Source organism: Gobio gobio, assembly GCF_949357685.1.
Source record: "Gobio gobio genome assembly, chromosome: 1".
Lineage (NCBI taxonomy): Eukaryota > Metazoa > Chordata > Actinopteri > Cypriniformes > Gobionidae > Gobio > Gobio gobio.
In genome coordinates this window covers 67,701,382-67,714,784 of record NC_137097.1, presented here as the reverse complement: position 1 = coordinate 67,714,784, position 13,403 = coordinate 67,701,382, and the positions used below count along the sequence as shown (strand labels likewise).

At 37.5% G+C, this 13,403-nt stretch overlaps 2 protein-coding genes across 3 annotated transcripts in view; both read left to right on the top strand.

Moving 5' to 3' along the window:
• The window catches only part of coro7 (coronin 7), a 222,125-nt gene extending 219,388 nt beyond the window's left edge, over positions 1–2,737 (top strand). Inside the window, exons 25-28 of the mRNA XM_079827381.1 lie at positions 73–208; positions 509–600; positions 1,443–1,529; positions 1,640–2,737. Of these exons, the coding sequence (XP_079683507.1) occupies positions 73–208; positions 509–600; positions 1,443–1,529; positions 1,640–1,648 (324 nt within the window). The 3' untranslated portion in view covers positions 1,649–2,737. The remainder of the gene's footprint in view (positions 1–72; positions 209–508; positions 601–1,442; positions 1,530–1,639) is intronic.
• Positions 2,738–4,586: 1,849 nt separating this feature from the next.
• Positions 4,587–11,342, top strand: pam16 (presequence translocase associated motor 16). Of its 2 annotated transcripts, XM_079827410.1 has the most exons (6): positions 4,587–4,716; positions 5,980–6,064; positions 6,685–6,821; positions 6,933–6,998; positions 10,695–10,808; positions 11,226–11,342. In XM_079827410.1, exons 1-5 carry the CDS (start codon positions 4,714–4,716, stop codon positions 10,782–10,784), a joined length of 381 nt encoding a protein of 126 aa, XP_079683536.1. In that variant the 5' UTR covers positions 4,587–4,713; the 3' UTR covers positions 10,785–10,808; positions 11,226–11,342. The 2 variants fall into 2 exon arrangements, with proteins under 2 accessions (XP_079683536.1, XP_079683535.1); XM_079827409.1 differs by lacking the exon at positions 11,226–11,342 and having other exon boundaries at positions 10,695–10,853.
• The last annotated feature ends 2,061 nt before the right edge of the window (positions 11,343–13,403 follow it).

The following is a 13,403-nucleotide window of genomic DNA, read 5'->3' as shown; positions in this document are numbered from 1 at the left end:
AGCACGTATATTGCAGTGTTTCTCAGGCTAGATGAACACATGTAAATGTTGGAATCTGTCTTGACTCCACAGAAAGAGTTTTTCCAGGATGATGTTTTCCCTGAGACTGCAGTGTGGTGGGAATCATCTCTGACCGCTGCAGCCTGGCTCTCTGGATCCAATGGACAGCACCGCAAAATCAGCCTGAGGCCTAAAGACATGATGCCCGGTACAGCTCAACTTCAAACTCAATTCAAAGAATGCCTGTCCAAAACTGATATGTGTGTGTGTGTGTGTGTGTGTGTGTGTGTGTGTGTGTGTGTGTGTGTGTGTGTGTGTGTGTGTGTGTGTGTGTGTGTGTGTGTGTGTGTGTGTGTGTGTGTGTGTGTGTGTGTGTGTGTGTGTGTGTGTGTGTGTGTGTGTGTGTGTGTGTGTGTGTGTGTGTGTGTGTGTGTGTGTGTGTGTGTGTGTGTGTGTGTGTGTGTGTGTGTGTGTGTGTAAACTGATACACCTTATGTCCTTTTTCCAGTGAGTGAAGCACCAAAAGAGGCTCCTGTGAGGAAGTACCTGCCCTCCTCTGTCTATCTGGAGGAGAAAACTGATGAACAGAAGAAAGAGGAGGTGTCTATCTATCTATCTATCTATCTATCTATCTATCTATCTATCTATCTATCTATCTATCTATCTATCTATCTATCTATCTATCTATCTATCTATCTATCTATCTACCTATCTATCTATCTATATATCTTTCTGTCTGTCTGTCTGTCTGTCTGTCTATTTATCTATTTGTATCTATCTATCTATCTCTGTCTGTCTGTCTGTCTTTCTGTCTATCTATTTGTCTGTCTGTCTGTCTGTCTGTCTGTCTATCTGTCTGTCTATCTATCTGTCTGTCTGTCTGTCTGTCTATCTATCTATTTATCTCTGTCTGTCTGTCTATCTATCTGTCTGTCTGTCTATCTATTTGTCTGTCTGTCTGTCCATCCATCTATATATCTCTGTCTGTCTATCTATCTATTTATCTGTCTGTCTGTCTATCTATCTGTCTGTCTGTCAGTCTATCTATCTATCTCTGTCTGTCTGTCTATTTATCTGTCTGTCTGTCTATCTATCTCTGTCTGTCTGTCTGTCTGTCTGTCTGTCTATCTATCTGTCTCTATCTATCTGTCTGTCTGTCTGTCTGTCTGTCTGTCTGTCTATATCTCTATCTATATATCTCTGTCTATCTATCTATCTATCTATCTATCTATCTATCTATCTATCTATCTATCTATCTATCTATCTATCTATCTATCTATCTATCTATCTATCTATCTATCTATCTGTCTGTCTGTCTGTCTGTCTGTCTGTCTGTCTGTCTGTCTGTCTGTCTGTCTGTCTGTCTGTCTGTCTGTCTGTCTGTCTGTCTATCTATCTATCTATCTATCTATCTATCTATAATTTATGTGTATTTCTTGCAGTTGCTCAGTGCCATGGTGGCTAAGTTGGGAAACAGGGAAGACCCTCTGCCACAGGAATCATACGAGGGGGTGGATGAAGAGGAGTGGGTGAGTGAAGAACCGACCCCAAACACACTCACACACACACACACACACACCAACTGATTCATCATGACACTATAAATGTTCTAAACCCTGTCCGTGTGTGTGTGTTTCAGGACGACTAACACACAAGCCTTGCCTCGCGGTCCAGTCAGGGTGCCAAAGCAGACATGGGACGTACCTGCTGATTTTGAATCTTGCCATTCCAGGGTGCCAATATACCTTTAAACCTCCTAAACGCCCCTCGTCCCATCAGCCTCACCTCAGACGGCCTGCTGATTCCCTCCCACACACTCCTCTATCTTCCAGATCACCGACCCGTCATCTCTTTGCATTGGTTTTTAACTGGAGTATTAATATTAATATCTGTTACTAATGGTTAAATATGATTCTTCACACATAAACGCATTCATATGCACAGCTCAGATGTTCATCTCAGACGCATGACGCACATTTACAGTACGACAGGGTTTTTTCTGTCATTTTTAATGATGGGCATAAGTTTTGTACTGCTGTTATTGACTGCATGATAGCACATGCCTGTAACACAAAACCTCTCTGGGTGTTTTCATTGGTGAAATTTGACTTTTATGGTTAAATGTACATTAATATTGTGGTAATTTGTGGGATTAAATGTCACCTCCTTTAGGTGCAAGAGACTTTTCATTTTGGTTCTTTGCGATGCACTTTCTTTGCAGCGTTGAGATGTTTTTTAATACGTCTGGAGCTCAACTTTCTGTGTCCCTCTAACTGAATGATCTGGAGACTGTTCCTCTAATATATATTCCTGTCTGTATGTTTCCTTCTGCTCGGCCTCACGAACAGTGTTAACACAAATCTACTTCATGAGGGTTTTTCTCCTAATCAGGTCTATCACAATGCAATACAACTCTTGATTTTTAACATAAGAACCTGTTTACATACATATGTCAGGAAAGGAATCGTGCATGTTAAGGCACTTGTAACACGTGACGTCCTGTGCTTGACATGTGACCATGTGCTCACGCATAAACGGTAGATGTTAATAGATGTGTTATTGGTCTGCTAAGTGTTTTTTAAAATGTGAGCTCATTTTGTTACCTGAGGCTTTTTCACGGCACTTGTAATTGCATTCATTTTAACCCTTTATAGGCAATAATGTTTTTCACTTCTCTTTTGGAATGGAATCAGTCTTGTTGGAAAGTTGTCTCAAAATAAAACATTGATAGATGAGAAATATGGAATTGAGTGCTTATTAATTATTATAAATTAGTATTGTTATTATAATCACTTATATGTTTTTTCAATAATAGACAAGTTGTTCATCTAATAATATAAAATGTTACTTTGTTTTGTGTTTTTCAAAATTCACATTTTAATTCTTGTGCAGCATCCACCTGGATCCACCAAATTTGGCCAGGATGCCGGGGTTACACCCCTACTCTTTTCCAAAGGACATCCTGGGATTTTTAATGACCACAGAGAGACAGGACCTCGATTTAACATCTCATCCAAAGGACGGTGCTTGTTACAGTATAGTGTCCCCATCACTATCCTGGGGGCGTTAGGACCCACACAGACCACAGCTGGCCTCACTAACACCTCTTCCAGCAGCAACCTAGTTTTCCCAGTTGGTCTCCCATCAGAAACTGACCAGACACAACCCCACTTGGTTTCCCAGTGGGAAACCAATCTTGGGCTACAGGGTGATATGGCTGCTGGCATTTGAGGTGTCTAATTTGTATTGTAGAACAAAACCATTAAAACAGCCCATACTAAATATTCAGAGAGAACTCATCACAAATTAAACTGTGAAGAATACTAGCCTATGTGAATATTATATACTGTACACTGAAGAGTATTATATTATCTCATAAGTGGTCAACCATAGCATTACAAGGGATTCAATTATTAGAGTTAGGGTTATAGATAATCTAAATATAGATTAAAAAATTGTCATTTTGAAAATAAAATTATAGTAGGCTATTTTATTTATTTAAAATAAAACCTAAACATGCAACATATAATGCTCTAAAGAATTCCATTTATATTTGTGTATGTCAAATTTTCTAAGTAATATTATAAGATTTAACATAAAAATGTGACTCGTCATTTTTTGTCATAAAAAATAGCATCTCTTTTCTCTATGTTAATTTTAATTCCACTTAACATATAAAAAATATTCCACATCAATCCAAAATAATTTAGCATGCATATATTCAAGAAAAGAGAAAAAAGAAAGATGTAAAATAGTTTCTGAAAGATCAGTAGCCTAAATATCTTTTTAGGAACTGGTTTGTTGGATAAATGATAGGCCTATGTATAATTTAAAATATATTCAATTAACTTTATTATTGGTACAGTATTTGTCATGATAAGCTAAGTCCAAATTAATCTCTAATTAATATTCTCAAAATTGTTATTCCAAAAAGTAGGCCTGGTCTATTTATTAAGAAATGTTTCAGGGCAATATATTTCATTAACGTTAGTATTGGTACAGCATTTATTATAGGCTAAGTCCAAATTAATCTCTGATTAATATTCTCACAAATGGTTATTCCAAAAAGTAGGCTAGGTCTATTTATTACGAAATGTTTCAGGGCAATAAATCAAACGTCTGAAAAATGTATTATTGCATATCAACACCGTTTAACAACACATCTTTTTTAAACGTCGATTGCTTATGAGATTCACTGATGCCTTGCAAAAGTCTCACAAAACCTGCTGTATTTCATCGAATATAATATGCTATATTCTCGTGGAAATATACCAAATATCTTTAAAAATTCAATATATGTAAATAAATAGCCCTCATCGTTTATCAATTGTGAAAGCATTAGAATATCATTGTAACCCAACAGTCGGAGAAGACTCTTATATTTAACAGCGTTATATAAACAAAGAAGAGTCAGTCATAATGTAGAACAAATAAACAAAGAAAAGGAAAGAAAACAGTTACAAGACAGGGGTATATAAGTAATCAGATAGACATTTAACATTGTTATGGCGTCCGCGCTGCCCTACTAAAAGACGTCACAACTGTCCTCAGGTCAGTGTGTGGCCTCCGTCGACGTCCTCCAGCCGGCAGGTGTCAGTGTGTGTTGTGTGTGTTTGAGACTCTTGTTCTCCGGTTTTATCAACATTGATGGAGCTGCACGTGAAAACATTCGTCCTCAACTGAAGTGTTCAATATCAACACAGTATATCCATCATGGTATGTGTATACATATTCATATACAGATTATGGTCGTTTTATGTCGGTCGGTCTGTGTTTAATCTCTAGGAATGATATCGATTGGGTCACTGGATGTTAGATATAGCCTTATGCAACGACCTTGTATTTCATTTCCATAATAAGAATACTGTCATATTATTTTATGAACAGAATATGATCGATTAATGAGTCTTTATGACTGCATAAGTGATATAAAGAGGCTGAATAATGTGTGAAGCAATGAAGAAAAATGTGGGCTTAAAAGACTTTGTATTGTACATTCGTTTATTTCAAAGTATATATTTATGATGAAACTATTTTGTAAAAACCTTTTATTATTTCGTTGCAATGTGTAAAATGGCCATACATGGGTCATACAAATGGTTCATACATTGGCAATGCATATATACACTATCTAATTTGCATATTAATGTGTTCTTGGAGCAACATGTAATGAAAAAAGAAGTGTAATAATGGGAGTAATAGTTGGCAACATTTTCATAATAATATCTAATATTTTATAGGAACCTTGATATGTAATTTCTTTAGCTATTCACTTGTGTCTCCCAAAATGCCTGATAAACATGCTTTAAGTCCTGGGGCCAGTTGCATAAACTAAGCCATTATGTTAAGACAGTGTCTTAAGATCTAGTATGAGCCACTAGCAGTTAGGCAAGTGGCATTCAGTCTTACTTTTCGTATCAAATTAGGCCAGTCTATGTATTTATGTAACTGATTTAAAAAAAATGATGAACAGTCTTAAAGAAAAAAAATGTATGTCTAACTTGTAAGACTAGTCTTAACGGTTTATGCAACCGGCCCCTGGTGTCCTCTTTAATGGACATGTATGAAATCAATGCCCTGTTTTGTAATTCAAATTCATATTTCAATTAGAAATGCTGTAACATTTTCCTGAGATGTTCATTTATAACAAACAATTCGAAAATTAGTCTGATTTAAATGATAATAATTACAAAATAGTGCTACATTTGATCATTCAGTCATTTTAAAGTCCAAGGAGTTGGTGTTGTTCTGATGAAACCTCAAAACAAAATGGTATTTCTGAATGTGCTCTGTACAGGTCATCCAGACTTGTATGGTGTCAGAGAAATTCGCTCAAATATAATGTCCTCATACGTGGACAGTGGCACCCACCCAAGATGTTAAGAAATAAGAATGTGTCAGTCACATGTGTGCCCTCTTTCTAACAATCCTAGTTTAGGACCCTTTCCTAATGTTAAATGTGTTTTTGTGTTCCCACAGGCCAAATATCTGGCTCAGATCATTGTGATGGGCGCTCAGGTGGTCGGACGAGCTTTTGCAAGAGCTTTACGTCAAGAATTTGCAGGTCGATGCAAAGAAATGCTGTATTATGTATTAAGTTCATTTATTTGCATATTTTAGTCATTTCCGTATTATAAATTATTAGTAGCATGTTCATATTATTAAAATGTATTGTTCATTAATTGCTCCCAATTTTATAATTGGTAAATGTTCTTGTTGTTAGTATGTTATTTATATATCTAATTGTATTTAAAGGGATAGTTCAAAAATGAAAATTCTGTCATTATTTACTCATCCTCGTGTTGCTTCAAACCCATAAGACTTTCGTTTCGAAACACAAATGAAGATATTTTTTATGAAATCTGATTTTGGTTAAACCACAGTAGTCACGTTTACTTGCTTTCTGGGGCTTGAAAGTGGTAGTTGCGTAGCTGTCAATGAAGGGACAGAAATCTCTGATTTCATCTCGGAAGATGAACTTAAGGCTGATGGGTTTGAAACTACATGAGGATCAGTAAATGATGACAGAATTTTCATTTTGGGTGAACTAACCCTTTAATGTCTCCATAAAATAATCGCCAAATACTATAATGTAAATTTAAATCTGTCTAATTCTATAATTCCTGGGGCTCTTACTACCAGTGAAATCTAACTGTAGTATATCTTGTGTGAATGTGAATGCAGCCAGTCAGGCGGCTGCGGAGGCGAGGGGTCAAGCGGGCAGACATTCTGCGGCTGTGTCTAGTTTCACAGGAATGACTTTACAAGAAGCCCAACAGATACTGAACATCTCCACATTAACACCAGAGGAGATCCAGAAGGTGAGAGTCTGTTTCAACGTAAACGTATGCACACCTGATGCCATTATTACATCGCTCTGTAATGAAATATGTTTTAATTTGATGTGGTGGGGTTTTTTTTTGTCTCTTCAGAATTATGAGCATTTATTTAAAGTCAATGACAAAGCTGTTGGCGGTTCTTTCTATATTCAGTCAAAGGTAAGCAACCAAACTGGTCATTTTTGTAGTTTCAGAGACATGTTTGTAGGTCTTTCAGGTCGCAGTAGTAATAAAGAAGGGTAGTGGTCAAAGAAACGTTTTTGGTCCTATGACCTTCATGTTGGGAGTCCAGGGGGCGTATTACAGAAACGTTCTATCTTAGGTCTTAACTTAAGATATTTTTCACAATTTCGTATTACAGAAGCAAATCTTAACTTGATTTAAGATTCTTATCCTATCTTAGAAAATCTCATCTTATCTGTAGTTAGAAAATCTTAAACCGCTCCATCGAGTTCGGTAATCAACTGTCAGGTCTGTTGCCAAGCAACCAACAACGCGCAAACTGCTTCTGAGGTAAACCTAAAATCAAAATGGAGAAACAACGGCGTGCTTTTAATTCCAGTGCGGCAGAAATTGAAATTTTGATAAGCTCCGTAGAAAAGTTAAAGCCTGTTTTATAAATGACCTTTTGCAAAAAAAAAAGTAGAAGGCGTTAGTCATTTTGAAGAATGAACTGGCATAAAGTTGGTTTGACGTTATTAGACGTTCGATATGCGCAAATTTAGGGACCGTCTCTAAAGTTACATACGACATTGGTATACACATTTATAACTTTAATAGCATTTGAACGGAGTGACTTACAGTATCAAAACCAACTGTAAAGTGTTCATCTAGGTGTCAGCTATGATGCACACCTTTTACATGTTCAATATTGCTATTGAAGTTAGAAATGTGAAGGTACCAATGTCGTACGTAACTTTAGAGACGGTCCCTAAATTTGTGAATACCGAACGTCCAGCGTCAAACCAACTTTATGCCAGTGAAGAACGACCGGTAATGCTCCGTGACGGCTCGTTGGCCTCTGTAATGTTGGTCGCAGTTTGTCATCTAACTGCAAAATCATGTGTCGTGGGAGTCTGTGATTATTTACAAGCATTTTATCATCAAAGCACAGCACATCCTTTGGGTCCTCCGAAAAGTATCTCCACCATCAAACATCGCTGCTCTTCATCTTATATAGTTAATACACGTAACGCTCTATGGAAAAAGGCTTTTGTACTGTGATTTTTACACTTGGATTTCAAAAAGGGTTGAAGTTAGGACACCAGTGGGGTTGTCCTAAAGTTGAGACAGCTTTTAGGATTTTTTTTATCGAGTTAGGATGCTTCTGTAATACCCGTTTCCTATCCATAGTTAAGATAAGATTATGCACTTAAGAAATGTCATTCTGTAATAGCCTTTGTCCTAAATGCGGTCCAAACAGATAAGATAGGATTCTAAAGTTAAGATGTTTCTGTAATACGCCCCCAGATCAGCTATCAGATCAACTTTCCTGCATGGTATTTTTGTGCAATTTTATCTGATGCTAGTGAAATGAGACTACTCTATCAAAAATTCAAGAGACATTTAGAAAACAAACACTCGCAATATAAAGAGGAGTCGGTTAGATTTAATAAATTGCATTTATTTTAGTGGTGTTTTTCACAGATATGCACCTAAAGTTTGAAAATCTTTTAGGAAATAAAGGCAATTGAATTCTGACTGAATCTTACCATAACTTTGTATGCGTTTTGGCCGGTCATTTATACGGCGACAGCATTTTGGGGACCAGAAAACACCAAACTTTTGAAAACATGCTTCAAAGTGCAAGTTTTTGAAAACGATACCATTATTGTCTACAAAAATGTGAAAACGGTGACGTCGTGTGTATAGACTGGTGCAGGTATGACATCACTTTGTAGGCCAAACCGCAGAAGCGAGTTAGCATTTTAGCACTTCCGGTTCCCTCGTCCCAAAGTCAATGGGTTTTTTGAATGGGCTCTGTGGTGAACACAAGCTCAAGACACTTTCATGTTTTATTCTACGACATAAAATACATCAATATTGCCCCACATGTGTCTTGAAAAAGGCTTTTGCTAACAAGTGGCTAAATGGGACTACAGAGACTGTAGAGGAGATTAAATGTCATCACGCCAAAAGGTAAACTCAGTCCGCTTTTACAGCCTCATTATGCTCATAATTATGCTCTTATAAACTCAAACGTTCTGGGAAAATGTTTTGAGATAAAAACTGAAAGAGTTGTCGAAAGTTTAGTGATGCTACTGTGGTGTAGTTCATTTATATCTTACCTTTAGCTTTTTACTTCTGGTGTCTGCATTTAGGCTTCGAAATTTATAAAAGTTGTGTTCATCTGTGATAATAATCTTAATGGACAAAATGTTTAAGTACCATAAACTTTTGTTGATAATCCAAAAGCTTATGGGAAAATCCTATTGGGTTTTTCTTGAGGGAAATATGCTGCGTTCCAATTTGTTTTATATTATGCCCTTCACTTGCTAACTTCCCTCCGTCTCGTTCACTCGGATGTGCGTCATTGCTTGTGTTGCATGAGCGCCCACTACAGGCGGAACCTTTACAATGGACTGAACTGGAACGTCCTAAGCCCTTGATCACTTGAATCCACTATGGAGTTTTTTTTTTTTTTTACGAAATTGTTTAATGCAGCATTCTATGTATATAGGTGTGTTTGGGTTGTTTTTAAAAAAATATTAAAATATCATAGAGTTGTTTGTGGTGGGGTAAATTAAACGCGATATGCGGCGACGTCACAATCATTTTGCATTGTGGTATATGAAGCTGCCTCGGTCAAAATCAAGGGAGCGAGGATCTGCCCATATAAGCTTCCCACGTCCACTTCACAAAGTGGAACGCACTTCAAAATGGCGGCGGGGAGTCCCCCGAGGGGAAGTGCTCAGGTAAGTGCATCTAAAAGTGGAGTGAAACGCAGCCCCAGTGTGATGCTAACTGATGGTTGGTCTACAAAGTGACGTCATACTTGTACCACTCTGTTATGTGTCCAGTCTAAAGGCGCGTAGTGTTTCTTTACAAAGTGACAACGCCATCTACTGGCCTGGCATGAATAATACAGCACTTTTAGTCGGTTTCGCAGATCCGTGTGAACAGGGATCATTTTGACAATGTTGTTGTGGTGAGGTTGACGAGCGAGAGACGTGGGAGGAGCGAGCGAGACCGGTGCGTGATTGAGAATCTCGAGTCTTCTCATGAGGGAGCCCGGAGGCATATAAGGACGAGCGACCGTTGTGCCTCTCAGGTGACGCTCATTCTCAATCACTCACCGGTCTCACTCGCTCTTCCCACGTCTCTCGCTCGTCAACCTCGCCACAGTTGTCATCTGTACGTAAAAAAAGGTGAAAGAAAAAAAGTTTCGTTTTTAGTACATTTTTATCATGTAAATGTACCCATAGATGATTCTTAAAGGGTTAGTTCACCCAAAAAGGAAAATTCTGTCATTAATTACTTACCCTCATGTCGTTCGACACCCGTAAGACCTCCGTTCATCTTCAGAACACAAATGAAGATATTTTAGTTGAAATCTGATGGCTCTGAAAGGCCTCCATTGGCACAATGCACGGTTCACTCTCAAGACCCTTAAAAGGTACTAAATGAGTGAGTCGATTCAGCAGTTTGGATCGCCAAATTTCAGCAGTTTGGCGGTTTGACACGCGATCCGAATCATGATTTGACTCACTGATTCATAACGCTTCGAAGCTTCATGATGCTGTGTTTTGAAATCGTCATCATTATATAAGTATTTAACAAAAACAAGCCTGTAATTAGCAGTAAATCCAGAGACATCCGAGAAATAATGATGTATTTGTGTTGGGACTCTTGTAGGTGGTGCGGGCGAAAGAGCGTCTGGATGAAGAGCTCAGCATTCAAGATCAGCACCAAAAGAAACCGCCAGAGCCACAGCCGCAGACATGATCTGCATCCTCACGTCCTCCCACTGTAATTATCACCCAGACCCCCAATAAAGCATCTTCTTTTTCTACATTGAAATGTCAATCACTTCTTTATTCATCCGTCAGATTGGATGAGTATTTTCTGGACATTACTTGATAGAATACAGTTTAAATATGTAACACTTCTGATTTTATGTTTTTGAAAGAATGACAGCATTTATGTGATCAAAAATACAATAAAAAAGTAATATTGTGAAATATTACAATTTAACTTTTTTATTGTAATTTTATTTTAATTTATTCCTGTTATCAAAACTGAATTGTCAGCATCATTACTCCAGTCTTCAGTGTCACATGATCCCTCAGAAATCACTCTAATAAGATGATTTGATGCTCAAGAAACATTTATGATTATTATTACTGTTGAAAACAGTTGTGCTGTTTTTTTTGTTTTTTTTTTCAGGATTCTTTGATGAATAGAAAGTTCAAAAGAACAGTATTTATTTGAAATAGAAATAATAAATGTCTTTACTGTCACTTTTGATCAATTGAATGCATCCTTGCTGAATAAAATGATTTAATCATCCATCTGTTCATGGAATGATCTGAATTCAATACAAGATGAGCGGTTTCAACAACATCTCTGGCTTGATGTACATTACCACAGAAAGTCATTTAACACTGTAAGTTGTTGCTGTAATTAAACAATTAAAGTGTACAGGTCAAAACATTTTGGATTTAAAAGCAGTTCTGGGCGACTGAACTGAAGTAATTTACTGAGTGGATTTGTCTTCAGTAAAATGTCCTGGTATGCTGTGTCCATCTGCTCACAGCTATGAATGATTGACCAGATAAGGTAAGTAAGCGATTTTATTACACCCATCTTGTTAATGCATAAGATGTTTACGTATGGCTGTAACTTACTTTTGAAACATAAAAGCCTGGTTTCACGACAGGGTTTAGATTAAGCCAGGATTAGGCCTTAGTTCAATTAGGACATTTAAGTAGCTTTTATAAACATGCCTTTAAAAAGAACATTGGTGTGTATCACTGACATATTTGAAGTTAAAATGGCTCAAACACTCATCTTAGTCTGGGACTAGTCTTTAGCCTCGTCTGTGAAACCAGGGGGTATCATTATTTATCCCAGAGTAATGTCTTGCCCATGGACTTCAGCTGTGTTAGTGTAAATACTTCAATCTGAGGGATGATGCTCGTCTATGGTAATCAACAGTGACTGTGCAGCTGATGGAGTTTTTCAGAATCCAGAACTCGGTCCTTAAAAATTCTTTATGCATTTGTCCTTCATTTAAGCAAGAGTCAAACACCTTAAACACTGTCAGTGTGAAGCAATGCACAACAAGCAATTTACAAGTGTTGCTATTCAGTGATACGGGTGTTAAGCAGCAGAGTAGTGACTGAAGTTAGATTATTCTTGCTGGTTGGCTGACATATATCACTGTGATTGCATAAAAAAATATTTTAACAATGAAATATTAATGCAGTCATAATACAAGCTAAATTTGTTATTTTTGAAAAATGTGTGTCATGGTCAGAATTATTGGCACCCCTGGTAAATATGATCAAAGATGGCAGTAAAAATAAATCTGTATTGTTTATCCTTTTGATCTTTCATTTAAAAAAATAAAAAAATAGCGAAAACCTAACGTTGACCATAATCATTTTGCAACCTCCTTTTGTCAAGATAACAGCTCTGAGTCTTCTTCTATAATGCCTGATGAGTCTGGAGAACAGCTGACCAGAGATCAGAGATCATTCCTCCACACAGAATCTCTCCAGATCCTTCAGATTCACAGATCCATGTTGGTGCTTCTTCTCTTCAGTTCAGCCACTCATTCTCTACAGGGTTCAGGTCAGGGGACTTATACCGTCATGGCAGAAGCTTCATTTTGTGCTCAGGGACACATTTGTGTGTTGATTTTGATGTTTGTTTTGGATCGTTGTCCTGATGGAGGATCCAACCACGGCCCATTACAAGATTTCTAGCAGAGGCCGTCAGGTTTTGATTGTTTATCTGTTGGTATTTGCTAGAATCCATGATACCATGTTTCTGAAATGCGGTACTTTTTATCCCGGTTTGCACCTGTTTTCCATCTGGTGGGTTTGCTGCCAAAAAGCTCTTTTTTTTGTTTGTTTCATCTGACCATAGAAACCGGTCCCTTTGAAGTTCCAGTCATGTCTGAACACTGAATATGCTGGAGTTTGTTTCTGGATGAGCAAGAAGGATTTTTCTGGAATCCCTCCCAAACAACATGTGGTGATGAAGGTGGTGTTTTGATAATTTTTGTTCGTCTTTCTGACCTCAAGACTCAACTAATCTCTGCAATTCTCCATCTGTGATCCTCTGAGACTCTTTGTCCACTCAAACTCTCCTCTCGTGCATTAGGACGATATCGACACACGTCCTCTTTCAGACAGATTCAGAACATCTTTAGTGGACAGGAACTTCTTATGGTGGAAATGGGGATTTTCAATGCTTTAGATATTTTCTTACAACCATTTTCTCTATTTTGTGAAGCTCAACAATCTTTTGCTGCACATCAGAACTATATTCTGTGGTTTTCCTCATCGTTATGAATTATTAAGGAAATTTGGCCTTTGTGTTTCCTCAAATTTATAC

What these genes read in the sequence shown, in the direction of transcription:
- pam16 (XM_079827410.1), top strand. An exon ending in CACCAGAGGAGATCCAGAAG is followed by an intron (nt 6,822 to 6,932) that starts GTGAGAGTCTGT and finishes TTGTCTCTTCAG; the next exon opens with AATTATGAGCATTTATTTAA. An exon ending in CTTTCTATATTCAGTCAAAG is followed by an intron (nt 6,999 to 10,694) that starts GTAAGCAACCAA and finishes GGACTCTTGTAG; the next exon opens with GTGGTGCGGGCGAAAGAGCG.